The sequence below is a fragment of the Ochlerotatus camptorhynchus genome, unplaced genomic scaffold (assembly GCF_037179485.1).
Source record: "Ochlerotatus camptorhynchus isolate MF236.1 unplaced genomic scaffold, CSIRO-AGI_Acam_v1.1 ptg000003l, whole genome shotgun sequence".
NCBI classification, from domain to species: Eukaryota; Metazoa; Arthropoda; class Insecta; order Diptera; family Culicidae; genus Ochlerotatus; species Ochlerotatus camptorhynchus.
The window spans coordinates 1,250,947-1,271,737 of record NW_027040495.1 but is presented as its reverse complement, the minus strand read 5'-3'; the positions used below and the strand labels follow the sequence as shown (position 1 = coordinate 1,271,737).

The following is a 20,791-nucleotide window of genomic DNA, read 5'->3' as shown; positions in this document are numbered from 1 at the left end:
ATGCTACCAATTTCGTTTTGTTGTTAGCCTGAAGCACTGTTGTGGAATAATGAATGAATACGCCGTTTGTAGAGCATTTATAAAGCATGCAATTAAAACATGGACGCATAGTGGTATAAGAGCTATTATGCTGACTGTATTCACCTTTATTCAGCAATATTGTTAAGCAATGCAATGGAATCTAGTAATGGAGCTAGAAAACAATTATTAGACGTATAATAAAGCATGTTATTAAATCAATTGAAACAGTCGGATTAAAGCGTCAATGATGTATGTGCAAATTACACTTATTGAGTATGTTATTAGATCAAACTTCTGGTGTTGAATCAGGAAGACAGTCATCGTTTGTATAGGTTTTAATAAGTATATTAATCAAATCAGAGCAATCAGCGGAATAAAGGCGCATCATCGATCTCAATGAGGTTTTCTGAGTACATAATTTGACAACCCGTTTTATTCAGCATTGTACACTGTTATAAAGCATTTATTCAATCTATATGCTTATTTGTGACTCTGAATTGTTTTTGGGCAGTGTTGTGGAATAATTAATCAAATACGTCGTTTATAAAGCATTTACAAAGCATTCAACTAAAACATGGACGCATAGTGGTATAAGAGCTATTTTGCTGACTGTATTCACCTTTATGCAGCAATATTGTAAAGCAATGCAATGAAATCTAAGAATGGAGCTAGAAAACATTTATAAGACGTCTAATAAAGCATTTTAATAAAGCAATTGAAAACAGTCGAATTAAAGCGACAATGGATGTGAAAATTACACTTATTCAGTTTGTTATTAGATCAAACTTCTGGTTCTGAATCAGGAAGACAGTCAACGTTTAGAAAGCTTTTAATAAGTAAATTAATCATATCAGAGCAAACGGCGGAATAAAGGCGCATCTATCGATCTCAATGAGCTTTTTTCAGCACATAATTCGACATCTTGTTTTATTCAGCATTGTACACTGTTATATAGCATTTATTCAATGTGTATGCTTATTTGTGACTGTGAATTGTTTGTTGGGTTGTTCTTCCATCTTCTCCCAAATGAATCCATATCTCATAGTACGTTCAGACTACAGAGTTATAACAACAATCAATACGAAACTAACGATTTTAAATTAGCTCACCACTTTAGTAGCCTATTGGTTCCAAGCAAACGATTAACGTACCCTATTCTAGTTGAAATTCTATTACTACACTATGTTTGTTTTGATTCGCTATGAAAGTTTGACAGATAACATCAGGGGTGTGTGGATTCATGCAGAACATGCAGGGGTGAGTGAAATAGCTTGGGACTGCTTGGGACCGTTGTTCTGGTACTGAGTGAGCCAAAAATAATAATGATTTTCTTCGGGACCCAGTGGTCTTAGAGTTACCTCTATGGTTATAACATAGAGGTAACTCTGTTATAACATGTTATAGCGCTATCTTGATCTTGATATTAACGGATATTTCGTTTCGATCATGTCCAACTAGGTGACCATTATGAGTAACAAGGAGAGGGGCAAACCCGTGGAAATGTAGTTACGGAAGCTACGATAGTCGGCTTTCCAGATGCCATAATACCGGTAACTCTAAGAACAGAAGGTCCCGACGAAACGTGCTCAACTTTTTGGCTCAGCTCTGGTACTCGCTTCGGTCCCAAGCTAATCGATGCACCCCTCGAAACATAAGGAAATCCATGAACCCCTCATTTTATCTGTCAAACTTTCATAGCAAATCAAAACAAACATAGTGTAGTACTAGAATTTCGACTAGAATGGGATACGTTAATCGTTTGCTTAGGACCAATAGGCTAGTCAAGTAGTGAGTCAATTTAAAATCGTTAGTTTCGAATTGATTGTTGATAATACCGTTATACCATAGAGGTTATACCAACAATCAATACGAAACTAACGATTTTAAATTGGCTCACCACTTTAGTAGCCTATTGGTCCCAAGCAAACGATTAACGTACCCTATTCTAGTCGAAATTCTAGTACTACGCAAGGTTTGTTTTGATTGCTATGAAAGTTTGACAGATAAAATGAGGGGTTATTGGTTTTACCTATGTTTCGAGGGGTGATTCGACAAGCTTGGGACCGAAGATAGTACCAGAGGTGAGCCAAAAAGTTGAGCACGTTTCTTCGGGACCTACTTGTCTTAGAGTTACCTCTATGGTTATACCAAAGATGAATACTAAGATGAAACTGTCGGAAGAAAAACTTTCTATATTAGTGTCCTCTTTCACGGTCCCTTTCATCCATTGAATACCCCTCGTATTCAAGATAATTTTGTGGTTTTGCTGCCCCTTCGGTAGAGATGAAATGTTGCACTCATTTTTATCAAAATAAACACACCAAAATCAGAGGTGTCCCATTTTTTAACTACTCGATTAACAACTAATCGATTTTTTTTTGTTTGTTGTGCTGCCATTTTTCCACCAATGAGAGTGCAGCACATGTTTGAAACGATCGGTGATGATCCTCTGGAGAAGTTTATGCTTATATCGGCATGATATAACCGATTGCAAATATTATACTTTTCGGTTCGTTAATCGATTAATCGATAATTCGAATGAAAATCGGCCATCACTAGATGAATGTGAAACGTCATTTCAAATATATGGATCGTGTATAAATAATGATACAATTTGAAAGGGACCGGGGCTCATCACAAATTACGTCCACACGGTAACTGAAATAAACACGAGTGCTCACCGGTAACTCTAAGACTAGAAGCACAAACGAAGTGACAGACGGAGCGGCTCGAAATTTGATTTGACGCACTTACATTTGAAATTTTCGAGTGTACCTCACGGCAACACTATCTACTCATACGTACTAGCTTAAAGTAGTTGATGATATTGATTGTACCCACCTGTTATCTCTTTTTCTCTAACGAAAATTGAAAGGGAGAGCCTGTTGTCAGACAGCATGACATTATGTTGCTTTCGTTGTTATCTGGGCCAACATTATCAGGGGTGAATACTTCGGGTTAACATTTGCTTATAAGTAAACGATGTTGAGCAGTCAATGACTCGCGCTTGTTGGCGGCAATTGTTGCTACAGATTTCATCAGTCCGTGCTTCTAACCAAAGCCACAGTCATCCGCGACCGAGAAGACATCGATGATTATTTCAAAAGAAAAATAGTTAGCTTGCTATTAATTTTTGAAATTTAAATTTCTTTTGTTTTATTTATTTTTTTCGACACACTGTTCTTTCCGTCGCGTAGTTCTATTTTAATGCTACTGTAATGTAATCCATCTATCGAGCAGCTAAATGTGTTCCAACATGTCGCTCCAGTTGATGATACTGAAGTCATCCAGAGGACGGCGCGTGGTGGCGTGACACTTTAGCAACTCCGTATAATCGCATTTGGAAACGCCCTTTCCGGATCCCGTAAAATAGGCCTATCCAAGCGACAATTCTTGGCATCGATGCGAATTATGTATTTTAGGTAAACCACACAGCTTCTTCTTCATCGCTTCCCTTCTGGCATAAAGGGAGGATCTCATGGATCAGCATTGGGTCATAAGCAGGTCTTTGTGGGGAATGGTATTTGATGCCTTATGGGGAAATTTATTCGATCGCTTCGAAAGTTATTCATGGCACCTGGGAAACCTTGAGTCAATAAAGCGCTTGGTACGGTATTTTATTTAAAAAGATATTGAAACAAGTAAATAAGTATGTGTGATATGAATGTTTATACCCGCTATTCTCAAAAACAAAAGCGCTCTGGTGGAATCCATTTTTTTCTTTATTCGATAGGCCAAAGTGCAGCGCCATTGAATATAAATGCGTTCAGAAGCAGTGTTAGATTTTAAAAATATCTCAACAATTTGCTAATCTTTTGCCAATCTACCGCTACGAATGAAAAGTCAAATAAATTTAAAAGTGATCTTCGATACAAACATTCTATTATTTGTTAAAACACGTTCGTAAAAGAGAGGTTAAGAGTGGGTTGCGCTTAGTATAACGGAAATGTGATATTTAACACTTGAATAAATTATATTTTAATATTTGCTGGGAAATCCATCCCAAAAAATGTGAAAATATGATCATCTACATAGAAATGTCCAGATTTCCCGCATTTGTCGAACATTTTCAAAATGGCTGAAAGTTATATGTTTAACTCTCCGAGCCCCACACCTATATCATACTTTTCACTATTTGTGTAATATCTTCGGTAAATTTTATTGTATTTTTTATGTTGTTATCTTGTTGGAAAGGGTATATTCTCGGGTATATTTATGTTACGTTTTGATAGTTTGATTGAGCATAGCACAATTTTTTTGGTTTTTCAGTTTTTGTCGAGTCGGTAGACATGTCGTTTCAGCAAGTTGAAGTTGATCTTGGTTGATCGGTTTCTCAATGTGATTGGTGAGGCGGAAGGAAACAAGTCAGCTCTTTCACTATCACGACGTTCTTATGTATAATCTAGTGTGACGTAACGTTGGACCATGCGTAACAACACCGTGAGAACGAAAGAGTCGACTACATTCCTTCTGCCGCACCTATAGTAACGCACACGGTTCCCGCGCTGACTGTTCCTTACTTTCTCACTCTAATCAAAATTTCCTTCGATGAGTGAGAAAACAGCACCCCGTCAACGCGAGCAAGAACTCGAGTTGCCAGATCATTGCACACAAAAGCAACTTGAATTAATTCAAAACGAAAATACTAGCGAACCTGGCGGTGAGGGGCGGAAGGTGGACTAAAATTCTATTACAGATAACCACATTATTTTAATTAATTTCTTCGGAGTAAGTCGTCTGTCACTTCGTTTGTGCTAGAAGGTCCCGAAATAACGTGCTCAACTTTTTGGCTCAGCTCTGGTACCATAGAGGTAACTCTAAGACCACTGGGTCCCGAAGAAAATCATTATTATTTTTGGCTCACTCAGTACCAGAACAACGGTCCCAAGCAGTCCCAAGCTATTTCACTCACCCCTGCATGTTCTGCATGAATCCACACACCCCTGATGTTATCTGTCAAACTTTCATAGCGAATCAAAACAAACATAGTGTAGTAATAGAATTTCAACTAGAATAGGGTACGTTAATCGTTTGCTTGGGACCAATAGGCTACTAAAGTGGTGAGCCAATTTAAAATCGTTAGTTTCGTATTGATTGTTGCTGGTACTCTCTTCGGTCCCAAGCTAATCGATTCACCCCTCGAAACATAGGAAAAACCAATAACCCCTCATTTTATCTGTCAAACTTTCATATCGAATCAAAAAAAACATTGCGTAGTACTAGAATTTCGACTAGAATAGGGTACGTTAATCGTTTGCTTGGGACCAATAGGGCCAATTTAAAATCGTTAGTTTCATATTGATTGTTGGTTATATACCAAGCACTTGTTTGAACATTTTTCAGGTTCTATAATCGTTTTAGCCTCGCAGAAGCTCCGTTATCGACATGAAATTTTTCACTTCTCAATGAAAGTCATCCGATGCTAACGCAAAAAATCTGGTTACCGTTTACTCTGACGAAAAATAAATCCCAAACAGTGCTGCTTGTTCGCAATATTTTCTCTTGGACTCTTATTATAACATCGACTCTGGTGTTTTACTTCTTTGACGACAGGCCGACGATTTTCCGTAAAAATTGCATTTATCGTGTTACGTAATATTTGAACGGAAACTGTTATAATTTTAAGCCTTTGATTATTTACATCCCTGCATAAACTTGAAAACTGTCAAAATTAATGATAAAAATAATTTGGAAAATACACAGTGGATATTCGAGTGGTGTTGATCGTAGAAATATAAAATTGGTGAAAAACCACAGATTATGCTTGGAAATGATCGTTTTTCTTTCCAAAAAACGGTGCATTGCTTAGCACGAGTGCTTGCCCGTATAAAACCGACACCATGGGATAAGGTGAGACTAGATTTTGTACCTTAATTAGTGTCGCAAGAAAATGACTAATGATTATCAAATTTTTCTTACTTGAAAATTCAAGGTTCAAACATTGTTCAGATACTGTCCACAGGAAAATGCAGCCGGAGTATTCTGTCTGGATTCCAGAGCTCAGGATGCTGTTATTGCCCTGGGCCTCTATTTCCTGGAAAGTGGCTATCAGTACGAGAAGGAAATTATCCCGTATCTACTAAGGCTTTCGAAAGCCTTGCCCAAAGCCGTATGGATCGATGACGTCAAGCTGAACAAAATCGATAGTAAGTGGTTGTTTTTGATTTTCCTTTCGATGCAGCAGAGTTTATTCCACAATGTTTCCCTTGAGACACATTGATCTTGAGAGATGTATTAAAGCGTTTTTGTGCGTGTCTTTCAGAAATTCCTATCGCGGAAAAGTTTTGTTTCTGCTTGAACAGCTTGCTCTCAGACATCGCCGTTGGATGCCCGGAAAGTCGTGATGAAATCATTGTCAATCAGGTTGAGGTGTTGACCGTTCTGACGAACATGATAAAAGGTAACAGGGAAAGCAATAGCCTACCACCGATTATACTGTGTAAAGCCACGGTTCCACTCTTGCTTGGATTGGGACGTTCCATGGGGAGGTATGCGACCGGTGATCCCCCATTGCTGTGTCGTCTGTTTCCCCGAAATGAAATACCATCACCGAAATCGCAGGAAACATCACTCAACGTCGATTCCAAGTCGAGCAATACCATAAGCCATTTCAGGTCCATCATCCCAAGATCGATGTCCGGTAGCTTAACGGCCGAGTTGACCGAAGAAAAATCACCCAAAAATAACGCCAAGAAACTGAACTCCTATTATTCGGTCCCGTACGATCCGACGACGTACTTCTTTGCCAAGTATGGGTCCAGCTTCAACCAGTTTCCCAACATGCGTTTCTGTGATACACCAGAGAAGAAAAATCGTCTTCAGTTTCCGATTAATCATCTGCAGACTATATTTGCGCTTGCGAAAAAGCTTCTTACCAAAGAGACCTTGGAACACTTGGATGAACAGGCGGGTGATATTTATTCACTGCATCAAATCAAACCATATGGATACAAGAGTGTCTCAGAAACAATAAATCTGGTTATGGTCACTCTGCTGAGGGAGATTTTACAGAACCAGACAGGTTGGTGTTTAATGGTTGATATCTGGGAGATTTTTATTATTTTTTTTTTTTTGTTTTCAGATCTTCCGACACCATTTACCAAAGATGTACAGGAATTTGTAAAACGTCTATTTTTGATCGGACAAACTGAATTGCAGAACAAGCAGCACGACAGCACGGTGGACAAGGTGAATGATCCATCCAACATAGTTGTCAACAAGTACAAGATTAATGTGATGGCAAATGCGGCCTGTGTCGATTTGTTGGTGTGGGCTATCGGTGATGAAACAGGTGAATATGGTTACTCTCATGACAGACACTTTTCACATAGCAAGTTCTGCGATCTTTATATCATTTTGGTTGAAACGAAGTTGGTGTCTATTTTTTATTCCATGGGAATCTTTTCGATACGCAATGTAAATAAATGTCAATTAGGGTATTACATTTCTACAGAAAACAAAGGATACTTTGGCTAGTTGAGCACATGTATTATACTATTATACACATTAATATCTATTATTTTGATATGTTACTACATTTTGTTATTATTTCAACCTCTTTTTTTTCTATTACGTTTTTCTATCTATATCAATTACAGTGGATGATGACTATACTCTATCTTCACTGCAACAGAGTTTGTCTTGTTTGCTGGAGCTAGGTGATAGTGTTTTCAGTTTGTTCAACTTTCCCCGTGATGAGGATTCCCTCCTGTTACCGATTGGTTGTTCCTTTTTTCGTTATATTTGACCTTTTCGAATGATTTGATTCTCTGTTGACGTGTTTATCTGTCCCCTACAGTTTGGCTTTAGCTGCTTCGGTTTGCTTTTCTTGATTATCGCAATTCGCTTAAAAATTTCCTAGTTTTTGTTTTGGAGCGTTGTCAATGCTTATTTGTTTTAAATGTGCATATCATGTTCCATTGCAGAGGCCGATAAACTTTGTAGTCGCCTATACCAAAAACTAAACTCAGTGCTAGGACACAAAGTGGTTATGGATCATATGCCGTTGTTGATGGTTTGCCTAGAGGTAAATTAAATTTCCAGTCGCGAAAAATATGTTCTTACAATAATAAACTAAAATTTTCCGACAGGGCTTGGGTAAGTTAGCACAAAAGTTCCCAAACATTGCCGGAACATCAATTTCGTATTTGCGAGATTTTCTCGTCGATCCAAGTCCCATTCTGACGAAGCTTCACGCTCAGTCCCAAGCGCAGAATAAGAAGGAAAAGGAGAACGCCCCCTTCAGAATTGTTGGTAAGCTTTTATACTTTATTAGGTATACTGTGTTAGTCATCTAAAAACGAGCAATATTCTAGTTCAAGGTTCTGACTTCAAAGCATTTGACCAGCAACCGAATCAACGGAAGGGTCTCACCAAATCAGCTCACGACGCTTTTGAAGCACTGAGGGATGCCGCTATTGAGAACCTTTCCATCGCCCTCAAGGCCGCGCACGCACTGGATCCCTATTGCGTTCCAGCCTTGGTGGCCAACGTATCGAATCGATTGTTCACAGTAGAAAAGCAGGAAAGCGAATCCAGTCTAGTTTCGTTGAATATAATTGTCATGCTGGGTCACGTAGCGGTTGCCTTGAAAGACACTCCGAAAACAACCAACAACATTCTACAGTTCTTCATTCAGCGTTTCTGCAAGGTACCTTCGGAACAAAATGTGCTTATCGTGGACCAGCTAGGATGTATGATCATCTCCAAGTGCGAACCGCAAGTCTTTGAGGAAATTATGAAGATGTTTTCGCGGGTGACGGTGCAAGCGGCATCCTTGGCTTATTCCACCAACCCGGAACAGAGGTAAGGCGAATCGGTTTTCTTTGTAAACACCATTTTCTATTTTTTTTTTTAATTTCTGTTTATCGCTCAGTTTTCGTTTCTTTGCTTTCGTTATGGTCCTTTTATTCCTGTTTTTATTTTAAGCTGGCAGAAAGTTCCTAATATATTACCGTGAATTTTTCTAGGCTACAACGGTGGCACATCTCTAGATTCTTGTAAATAGATCTGAATAACATATGTATACTGCATACACACTAAGAAATTATTAGCGACTTCGGTCAGTTTTACCGAAGTTTAAACAGTTGAACTGTTCGATAAAAATCAGGCATTTTTATTCATTAGTTTTAAAGCTTCAAAACAAGGAAAACGAAGCGAAGGCTTGATTATTTAAACAAGGCTGCCGTGTATAGAAATAAAAATTTAGTGTACCAGCTTTTTAAATGAGGATCAAAGTTTTACCGAAAGTGCAGCTGATGAAAGTTCGCTAAAAATAACCGAATTCGTTAATAATTTCTAAGTGTGATACTATGTTTTGATTGTTTTGTGGATATCATCTATGCTAATAACTGATTCATGTTTTCATGTTGCGATTTTTTTTTCTAATATTTTTTTCAAATTTTTCACACGACCACGAAAGAGAGTCACTTTAACTCAGTTGTATGAGAAATTTCTAAGTAAGCGTAAGTTGCCAAGCGCTAAGTGCTCTGCGTTTTTAGAAATGTCTCATACAGCTGAGTAAAAGTGACTGCCGGCTTTTCGGCAATTTTGAGGTTTTAATGCTTAACGCCATAATTTGATATGTACTTTTGATATATTACATAAACTGTCGGTGGATGCATAACTGTCCAATTAGGGTGCTTCATTTTAAAACAAATCAGTGCCAACATTTCAAAGGGGCGTAATTGCTTTTGTAAACAATGACTTTAGCCGTCAATTTCTCGTGAATGAAATCTTACCTATCCAAAATAACAATGCTAGCTGGTAGAGGAGACATTCCTCTACCTGCTGGTGTTATTATTTTTCATCAGTGAGCTTTTATTCGCGAGAAATCGACGGCTAAAGCCATTGTTTACAAATGCAATTACGCCCCTTTGAAATGTTGGCACTGAAATGTTAAATTTCTTATACTGCCCCTAAAAGCATAACAGTCACATGTTTGCTTGATTTCCTATTCAAATGGGACTGTTATGCGTTCATGGGTAGTATAGGCCACCCTTCACTTCGATTCATAACTCCAAAATAAGAGCCTGTGCAAAAAATGGTAAAGATTGATGAAGGTTTAGAGGTCGCGGATATGGTTTGAAATTTGTATGGGTTTTTTTTTAATTACTTATATCGCCCTTACTACTCATAATCGCAAAAAGTTTAAGAACTCAGCGATGAGCAAATTTGCCTCACGTTTTCCTGTAGAAAACCTTTTAAATCTGCCGGAAAATGAGATAAATTGACGAAAATGTTATTCATTCTAGGAGTAGTTGCAATAGACTGAAAGAATCCAATCTTTCCTTTTCTCATATTTGAGTTTTCTTCTTTTTTTTTTTAAAGCCTTGAAAACCTGGAAAAACATGAGGCAAATTTACTCATCGCTGATTTCCTACACTTTTTGTATTCTATGAGTAAATTAAACTCAAATTTGGGTTGATCTCATTGGCCGTGTATTTCACTAGGTTAATTCAACTTCCGAGGTCATGTCATAATCTTTAGTATTAATGGCTGATTAGCACTCGCAGGGAAAAATGGAAATTCTAAGGGAATTTGAAAGAATGTGAGCTAAGGACACAAGTATCCGGCGGTCTGATCACTAATCGAGGTAACGTAATTTGGGAAATGTATGGCCAATTCAGTGCAGGTTGATATATTTCCAATATTCTAACTACACATTTTTTTATTGGGATTTCATTCTTTGTAAAAGTTTTAAGAGATGGAGGCGCGGAGGGACCACTTAGGGGAAACATAATATGGTTTATTGCTTCCTATTTTGGAACGGTTTAGATGGGCTAGGAGTGGAGGTTTACGCTTTTGAGTTTTTCTTATATAATTTTCATGATTTTCATGTGCTATGACTTACTTTGGAGGATTTACATAGGTCCCAAGCTAATCGATTCACCCAAAACATAGGAAAATCCACGAAGCCCTCATTTTTTCTGTCAAACTTTCATAGCGAATCAAAACAAACATTGTGTAGCACTAGAATTTTGACTAGAATGGGGTACGTTATTCGATTTGCTTGGGACCAATAGGCTAGTCAAGTAGTGAGCCAATTTAAAATCGTTAGTTTCGTATTGATTGTTGGTAGTAGCATAGAGGTAACTCTAAGACTAGTAGGTCCCGAAGAAAGGAGCTCTACTTTTTGGCTCAGCTCTGGTACTCTCTTCGGTCCCAAGCTAATCGATTCACCTCTATGCTTTCACTAAGTGGGCTATGGGTTTAGTCCAACGAGCCAAAGTTGACTGTACCTGTGGCTCGACCTGTGATCTGTGTTGGAAAGCTCATTTTCAAAAAAAAAGTTCGTTTGCTGTTCTTCAGAGAATCAGCTCACTATGCAAAAATCGCGAACGTGATGGGAATAAAAGTTCCCGAACGAAATGTGCGAAACAGTGCAGCAAACGATTTCGAAAGAGAATTCCGTTTTCGCTCTCTCAACCTACCTATTTCACAAAAAAAAAAAAAAAAAAAAAAAAACGAGAAACGAGAAACGAGCTAGTTGAATTTTTTGTCTCCTATGTTATGTTTCGCCGGAAAGTAATATGAAATCCTCTCGCTGAAATTCTATCACTCTGCTGATGTTTTCTTTTTGTATAGGTATTAGGTTTTATGATATTTTAGTTGCATACATGTAGGAGTAACCCGTGCGTTATTATCTCGCTGGTGAGTCAAAGCGGGAGTGATATTAGTTCCTCTCAATCTTCTCAAGCAAGAAAGTTCGCTCGTGAAATAACGCTTTGTGAAATTCAAATTATGGCGTTAAGCATTGAAACTTCCAAATAATGATAGGCAGCCAAAGCAGCCCACGGTTCGGTACATAGTCAATTGCACCTGCCCTGGTCTCGTCGATTACGATAAACATCCTTGCCTCACACCTGCGACTACCCGGATAGGGTCGGACAAGGCTCCGTTATGCAGGACTCAACATGTGAAAGCCTCGTACTGCGCTTCGATTAGGTCTCCTTTGCGTCTCAGGGCGTCCCGCAGATTTTCGTGATTGCCGGTTGAAATTTTTTCCGTAACCAAAGAATATCAAATAGAGGTATCCTTGGAATTCGTCGACCTACTCCAGCATGATGCGGAGCGTGACAATATGGTCCACACAAGATCTTGCGGCACGGAATCCTGTCTGCTGCCGCCGGAGAGTCGCATCGATCTTCTCCTGTATCCGGTACATGATAACTTTGTCAGAACTTTGTGATCAACACACAGTATCATAAACAATCAATACGAAACTATCGATTTGAAATTGGCTTACTTTTTTTTTATATTATAGTCACTTTAACACTCTTGGGTCATTCGTGACTTGTCCGGGGGTGAGATTTGAACTCGTGACTTTGGCGTGAGAGGTAAGGATGTTAACCACTACGCCGGGGTCGCCCCCCGTCATTGGCTCACTACTTGACCAGCCTATTGGTCCCAAGCAAACGATTAACGTATCCCATTCTAGTCGGAATTCTAGTTCTACACTATGTTTGTTTTGATTCTCTATGAAAGTTTGACAGATAAAATGAGGGGTTCGTGGATTTTCCAATGTTTCGAGGGGTGCATCGATTAGCTTGGGACGGAAGATAGTACCAGAGCTGAGCCAAAAAGTTGAGCACGTTTCTTCGGGATCTATTAGTCTTAGAGTTACCTCTATGGTATCATGATGCCTCGCTAATTTTCGCACACAGTCAGAACCCCTTTCTTAGGGACCTTCACTAAAATGCCCTGCATATGCGGTGTCCTAGATATTACAGAATATTTTATGCAACATTTGTGTAAATAGCATTGGCATTGGGATAGCTTTGAACATCTATGCTGATATGCGATTGACCTCGAGAGCCTTGTTGGATATCATTCTTCGGATAGCTGCTTCAATCTCCTGCAGTGATGGGGGCTCGGAGTTGACGCGAGTGATGCGTCATAAACTTGGCCAATTTGGTCCTAGACGCCCAACAAGTCCATAATTGATGTTATTTTTAAATTGTAATGTGACCATCATGTCACATGCTGAGTTTAACACGTTTCAGGCCGATTCTAGACACAACCCGTATTCACCGGAACATGGTTCGGCTATATTTTCGGAACCAGTTGAGCGATATATACGTATATTCAATAGCGTACTCAATAGAAGTACAATACCTTTCATTTGACGATTGTTGCATCCAATTCACTTCAAGCAGAAGGTCATCATTGACGGACTCTTCGCGGTGCACGACCCAACGATCTGGCCATCTACACCGTACGGTGAGGAAGAGGGAGACAATACCGTAAGTATACAAGTCTCAAAAGCGCCCGGTCCGAATGGAATCTCTATATGCTTGCTAGATACACTCGAAAAAATCTTGGAAATGATTATGCTCAACTGGCTGACGAAATGTACGGAGAGTGAGCATGGATTGTCGAAGATGTTATTCGGATTCCGGAAATGGAGATCTACGGTGGATCAAATTCAGATAATGATCGAGAGAGCCAAACAAAAACGTCAATAGCGCATTCAATAGAGCCAGGTGGGTAGCCGTCGCCGAAGCGCTGCACAGAATAAGGGCCCCTGACTACATGTATAGGATTCTGAGGAGTAATTTCCAGAATCAGGTTCTGGTCTACAAGACAAACATGGTACAGATATCGTTAAGGATCACGGCGGGAGTTCCACAAGTCTCCATCCTCGATCTAACGCTTTGGAATGGGATATAGCTGTCCAAAGGGGTTGTTTTATTAGACTAGACTATGCTGTTGTTGGAATTGTTGGTGACCAAGGCGATTTGCAAGGAGCTGTAGATAGTCAACTACAAAACGGAAGTTCTATTGGACAGCAGGCAGAAATCACTGTCAGCATGTCATAAGCTCGAAGCGCATGCTGAAATACCTGTGAGCGATGACCAGCTAAACTTCAACAGCCACGTCGACCTCGAGAAGGCGGTTAAGGCCATCAACGTGATAGGTAGAATCATGCCAAACAAATCTGGACTAAGCGGAAGCGAGAAGCGTCTTCTGGCTAGTGTATCTTCGTCAATGGTGAGGTCCAGCTTGGGATACAGCGCAGGAAATTAAGCGGAATCAATCGAAGTTGAACAGTACGTTCAGGCGCATGGTAATACAGGTCTAGAGCGCGTACATAACCATCTTATCGGAAGCAGTATACGTCATCGCCGGAATGATCCCTTTCGGCATCATATTAGCGGAGGACAGCGATTGCTACAAGCGGAAGGAAACCAGAGGAGTACGGAAATTATGAGAAGGGAGTCGATGACCAAACACCGGAGCACGTGGTCTTGGACTGTCCTAGATTTGAAGCAGTGCGAAGAAAAATGCCTGCCCTTAATGCGGAGCATTTTGTTTTTCTTGATTTGTTTTCCGACGATCTTGTTTTCCGTACTGAGTACCAATACTACCGACGCCAGGGAGGCAGCTCCCACAACTGGACCCTATCTATCGATCCATCAACTCATGTACCGGGGGGCTAACGGCTTTACATTCCTTACACCACCGACGCCGCTAATGCGGAGAATGTCGTCGATGAAGTGTGTCGAGAGGAAGGCACCTGGAATGCTGTCAGCAGGGCAATCACTCAAATTCTGTCGGAGCTGCAACGTAAGTGGAGAGACGATCAGCGAGCTAGCAACGACATCTCGCGTTGAGATTAAGAGAAGTACATGAGCACAGCCCTCTCCCCCATCTGACCGGCTACCTTAGCTAGCGCTGAACGGCCAGTTGAAATTGTTTGCATCCAGAAGCAGTAAATAATTTAGTTTTTCTACATCAAAATAGAGAATTTTTATTAGAAAACCTAGGGAACTAATTAAGAGTTGCATGAAAAATACAAGTATTTAATTATTTAATATTGATTTAATATAATAATATTAGTTTCATTATTTCACCAATATTAATTACACTATCCGATACTATTAAAAATCCGGATATTGTGTAAATTTTTATCCGAATATCCGGTTGATCTGGATTTTGGATACCTACTGGATATCCGGATAGTCCCAGCACTAATCTTTATTCTACCAAATGCATGCTCCATCTGTTTTCCGACATGATTATTTGCCCGATAGCAGCTCCAGCGATCTACCATACCTACTCCACGTGTATCCTCATCACAATCGCAGAGACGTTGTAAATAATACACTTCAGCAATGTCTTCTTCTTTATTCCTGAAAACCTTCCCATCTGCATAGTTTGTACCCTGTGTTCTTGGAAAGCGTAACGTCCAAGGTTTTTTCTAATTGATTTTTTTTCTCTATATCTACTCCCCAACCAACGACACACTCATCTCACACATACACAAAACAAATTCACACACGAACTCCGGAACCCTTTCCCGCTTTGGTTGGCTTAAATTCAAAAGTGTTTACAGGAAATCCTACCACCACGTGTCGGATGCAGTGGTCAATGCGTTGGCCAACATTGCCGCCAATATCCAAGGAGAGTTGGAGATGTTGGATTTGCTCGGAAAGCTGTTGGAATTGTTTGTACAAATCGGTCTAGAAGGTGAGCGTTCGTACGATAGCACCTCCGGTGCACAGAAGGCCAGTTCCAGCGCTGGAAATTTGGGTATGCTGATTCCTGTGATTGCGGTAAGATTTGTTTGGCTATTTTGAAAAGATTTGGAAAACTAAGGCGAAGTTTCGTTAAATGTAGGTTCTTGTGAGACGTCTACCGCCGATCAAGAATCCAAAGCAACGACTTCATAAGCTGTTCAAAGACTTTTGGTTGTACTGTGTAGTAATGGGCTTCACCAATGCTCGATTGTGGCCATCGGATTGGTATCAGGGAGTTCAGCAGATTGCGGCGAAGTCACCGTTGTTGATATCACAAATAGCTCACCGGTCAGAGATGCGTGAAATGAACTACACTTCTGCTATTCGTTCAGACAGTGTCAGTTTGAACGAACTTAGAAGTCAAATTTTGGTTTTGTTGGATCATCCACCGGCCGAAATAACTGCATTCATAAATAAACTCACCTTTGCCCAATGTACGTACCTGTTGAGTGTATATTGGCTGGAAATTTTGCGTGTTGAAAATGCTTCTGAGCCCAGCTTAGAACCAATACTGAATTATCTTTGTGATAACGCTCTTCTGAAGGATAAGTACGGCATGTGGCAATGTATACGATGTATTGGCGATCAAGTCTTCGAAAAGTTTCGAAGTGTGCTCCTGGCACAGGATTCCGTCCGCGAGAAGGTTCTGGAATCACAAGCTATGCTGTTGTTGGTATATTTCAATCACATTCATAAGCAAATTCAGCTTGTAGCTGATCAGTACTTGTCTCAGTTGGTTGACAAATTTCCACATTTACTCTGGAATCGTAAAGTACTTTGGTGTATGCTAGACGTCCTTCAACTTCTAGCCTTTTCACTGACACTCGATCCGAATGAAGAAACTCCAACGTTGAGAGTCGCTTCGACGCCCTACACTCTACAGCTGATGGATAGCCTACCGGCCAGAGAAAGTCGTGTCAAGGACTTTGCCGATCGTTGTCAAGGTATTGTTAGCGAAGCCATGAAGTGGGCCCCAAAGTCCACCAGAAGTCATCTCCAAGAGTACCCTAATCAGGTACCTACGACAACCCTATCGAATCACAGTGGATTAGCCCTGGCTGTCGATTCCATTCTACACACATGGGTGACAAATGCCAGCATACAATCTACGTCGAAACGACCGCATTGCGTCAACAGTGACACGTCCAAGTTCGTGTCGGTACTATGCTTGCGTAGCAAATACGCAGGAGAAATATCCGGATTGTTATCAGTATTGGAAGATGAGGAAAAGAAGGGCTTAGCTGATCGTTTGGTGAAAGATATCTGGGACGCTTGTGGTGAGAAGAGCGATGCCAAGCATCGTGGTGCCCTTTGGAGAGCTACGGCATATCTGATCCTTTGTTCCAGTGCTAATAGAAAGTTACTGCATGCCATATCATCATCGCAAGTACAACTTTTTACAGAATCTGCCATGGAAACGGCAGTAGAGTGTTGGCAATGGATTCTTACTGCTCGACAGGACCTTGAACTATGCTTCATTCAAGAGATGGTAACTGCTTGGCAGACAACTTTCGACAAAAGGATAGGATTGTTTACGGAAGAAATTGACATCACCAGTCCTCTGGCGGCATACGAAAGTTGCAAGCTGGTTCCCAAACCCATAGTCGTGTCGCCACATTTAATTTGGTTACAGCTGCTTTCTGAGATGGTTGATACGGCCAAATATTGCAATCGTGATAAGGTTGAAATGTTCTGCATGCTGCTACATCGTTGTCTTCCATTAAGTCCATTCAAAATGACCAGACACATCTCCACTGTTGGTTGCCGTTTCAAGCTTCTCCAGTGCGGATTGTCCCTTCTCCAAGGGAATACAATTCCCAAATCACTGGCTCGAAATATCTTGAGAGAACGGATCTACGCCAATGCCTTGGATTACTTCTGTGGACCACAACTTTGTCCAAGTCATTCCAGAGAAGCTCTACTGGAGGATATATCCATTTTACTCAAATTTTGGCAAACGATGAGAAGTGAGAAGAAACACTTGGTCGCTTCGGAAGTTAGCGACTACGACTTGAACCCAACGTCTCAGAATCTGTCTGTAAACAAATCATTGGATACAGCTTCCCTTGCCGGAAGCGAAGTAGCTCGTTCCACTAGTAGTGGAAACGCTGGGTGGTACAACACTATTCCTCATTCAACTTCAACCCTGTCCAAACGATCGACTCGCATCAAGCGTCCACCCTATCAGAAGGATGCTTATGACAAAGATTACATGAAGAAACGAAACCTAATTCTGGAACTACTAGCCGTTGAAATTGAGTTCATGATCATTTGGGCTAATCCGCTTTCAACCCCGGAGCTACAGATAGCCGGCGAAGAGTCTGTTGCAGAATGGCGAGCTCGTCCAGTAAAGTTGAACGTTTGGCGTGACTACACTCGACTTGCCTGGTCGTATAATCCCGCATTGGCCATTTTCCTGCCGCAACGTATACGAAATGCTGAAACCATTGAAGACGAAGTCACTCGTCTGGTTTGTTTGGATCCTCTTGCAGCAATTCACATTCCGGAAGCACTGAAGTATCTCGTCACCACAAGAACGCTACTCAATGAATCTCCGGAACTGGTTTACATGCTGACCTGGGCCCGTGTGAATCCCATTCAAGCGTTGTCTTATTTCTCCCGTCAATATCCAACCCATCCACTAACTGCACAGTACGCCGTTACGACCTTGAACTCGTATCCTGCTGAAGCCGTTCTTCCGTACATTCCACAATTGGTCCAAGCATTGCGACATGATACGGTGCGTAGCTACTTACATTCTTATCAATTTATTCTCACTTAATTAATATAACATGAAATAACTATTACAGATGGGATATGTGGTAGAATTCATCAAGCATATCTCAAAACGATCTCAGATTGTTGCTCATCAACTCATTTGGAATATGCAAACCAACATGTACATCGACGAGGAAATGCATCACAAAGACCGTAAGTGTCCAAACCCTTTGTTCGTTGAAGTTTTACATTCAACCATCCTTAATTTGTCAATAGCTGTTCTATATGATGGTCTGGAAGCGTTGTCGCAGAACATAATCGCATCCCTGTCTGGGCCTGCAAAGCGATTCTATGAGCGTGAATTCGACTTCTTCGGCAAAATCACAGGTAGCATTTGAGAACATCCATTTATTTTTATCGAAATCGACCTTAACATACCTTGTCGCATTACAGCCGTCAGCGGAGAGATCCGTTCCTTCCCCAAAGGTCAGGCTCGAAAGAAGGCCTGTTTGGATGCGCTCAGTCGAATCAAGGTACAGGCCGGATGCTATTTACCCTCCAATCCGGAAGCCATGGTACTTGATATTGACTACAACAGTGGTACTCCGATGCAAAGCGCAGCTAAAGCTCCATACCTGGCACGGTTCCGGGTGCATCGCTGTGGAATCAACGAGCTAGAAACAATGGCTATGGAAGTGTCCAACAATCCCAACAATCAGCTCGACGGGCCGAAGCTAAGTTCGATGGGACCGGAAACCTGGCAGGCTGCGATCTTCAAAGTTGGTGATGACGTACGTCAGGATATGTTAGCGCTACAAGTAATCTCCATTTTCAAGAACATTTTCCAACAAGTTGGCCTCGAGCTGTTCCTTTTCCCATATCGAGTTGTTGCCACTGCTCCAGGGGTATGTGAATTCAGTAAAAAATCTATGAGCATTATTAATTTTTCTTCTCAATTCAAATAGTGTGGCGTAATTGAATGCGTACCGAATGCAAAGTCACGTGATCAACTCGGACGGCAAACCGACTCTGGCTTGTATGAGTACTTCCTGCATCAATATGGCGATGAAACATCGAAGGAATTCCAAGCAGCTCGTAGCAACTTTGTGAAATCAATGGCTGCCTATTCGGTTATTGGATATTTACTGCAAATTAAAGATCGTCACAACGGAAACATTATGATCGACAAAGATGGGCATATTATTCATATCGGTATGCATCTGTTTACTTTGCCTTACTTGCCTATTTTGATTCATTTTTCAATAATACTTCCAGATTTTGGTTTCATGTTTGAATCGTCTCCCGGAGGCAACATTGGCTTCGAACCCGATCTCAAACTTACGGACGAAATGGTAATGATAATGGGTGGAAAGATGGAAGCAGCACCTTTCAAATGGTTCTGCGATCTGTGTGCCCAGTCGTTCCTCGCCATTCGCCCATATCAGGATGCAATAGTAACACTAGTTTCTCTGATGCTGGACACGGGATTACCCTGCTTCCGGGGGCAAACCATTACGTTACTGAAGCAAAGATTTGTGCCAACTAAGAATAACAAGGAAGCAGCCGCTCACATGCTGGCTGTCATTAGGAATTCATATCAAAATTTCCGCACAAGGACCTATGATATGATCCAGTATTATCAAAATCAGATCCCATATTAAAAAGTTTGGCATATAATAGTAGTGGCTGCACGGTAAAAGACTTGACAAAAGTATTCGGTAACATGTTGACAAAGTCATTTTTAAAGGTGGATGGACAAATTTCGGGCATTCGACGCGGGGTCAGGTTTAGGGATTGCATTGTGTAATTTATTTATTCCGGACAAAAGCTTGTAGATGTGGTATATGTGATTATAAATATAGTCAAAGTTAATCTAATTGTTAAATATTTGTTGAATGGTATTATACTAAATTAAATATCAATGGTAAAAGGAAATTGCTGCTACAATCTGAACTACTAAGAAAAGAAATTCCTAAGGGCGTTTGTCAGGCATCTACACTGAAACAAACCAACGTGTACAGAATGTCTCATAGGGTAGTTGTATTATTATGGGGTGAACTAATGTTTGACCTATTTGTATAAAAATGGTAAAAATCTACATTTTTTACAAATAAAATAAGATTCGCCTATCTTTCTTTATGGATGTGATGTTTTGTAAAAAAAAACTTCGTATTTCGTTTTAAACAGAATGTTTTGATGATTTTTTACTTGTATATTGGTGCATGTCGGTCCCATAGTCGTTTTTGACAAACTGAGTTTTTCAATGCAGATGGTAGCTACTTACCTTTCCAATCAGGCTAACCCTAATAAACAAATACCATAAACGAACTGTATCCCGGATTGGTAAACTATCCCACAAATGGTTTGGATTATACCCCGAACACGTCGTTAAGCTCTCTTTTATGGTTATTTTTTATTAGGGAAGGCCTTGTTGTCCTCTGCTGTCCGTAGAAGTCATCTCCACTCTACGACGATGCATGGTTCCCCAGTAGCTGGTGCAATTCGTGGTTCATTCGCCTTCTCCACGTTCC

General features: G+C 40.5%; 1 protein-coding gene across 3 annotated transcripts; it reads left to right on the top strand.

Moving 5' to 3' along the window:
• The first annotated feature begins 5,729 nt into the window (after positions 1–5,729).
• On the top strand, positions 5,730–20,195 carry Pi4KIIIalpha (phosphatidylinositol 4-kinase III alpha). 3 transcript variants are annotated; one of them, XM_065233612.1, is made up of 15 exons: positions 5,730–5,871; positions 5,954–6,167; positions 6,284–7,042; positions 7,103–7,312; positions 7,620–7,679; positions 7,947–8,047; positions 8,112–8,274; positions 8,337–8,826; positions 15,359–15,578; positions 15,643–18,282; positions 18,353–18,473; positions 18,537–18,647; positions 18,714–19,165; positions 19,226–19,472; positions 19,536–20,195. In XM_065233612.1, the coding sequence occupies exons 1-15, from the start codon at positions 5,782–5,784 to the stop codon at positions 19,919–19,921; spliced, it is 6,264 nt and encodes a 2,087-aa protein (XP_065089684.1). In that variant the 5' UTR covers positions 5,730–5,781; the 3' UTR covers positions 19,922–20,195. The 3 variants fall into 3 exon arrangements, with proteins under 3 accessions (XP_065089684.1, XP_065089616.1, XP_065089538.1); XM_065233544.1 differs by lacking the exon at positions 7,620–7,679; XM_065233466.1 differs by lacking the exon at positions 7,620–7,679 and having other exon boundaries at positions 15,350–15,578.
• The last annotated feature ends 596 nt before the right edge of the window (positions 20,196–20,791 follow it).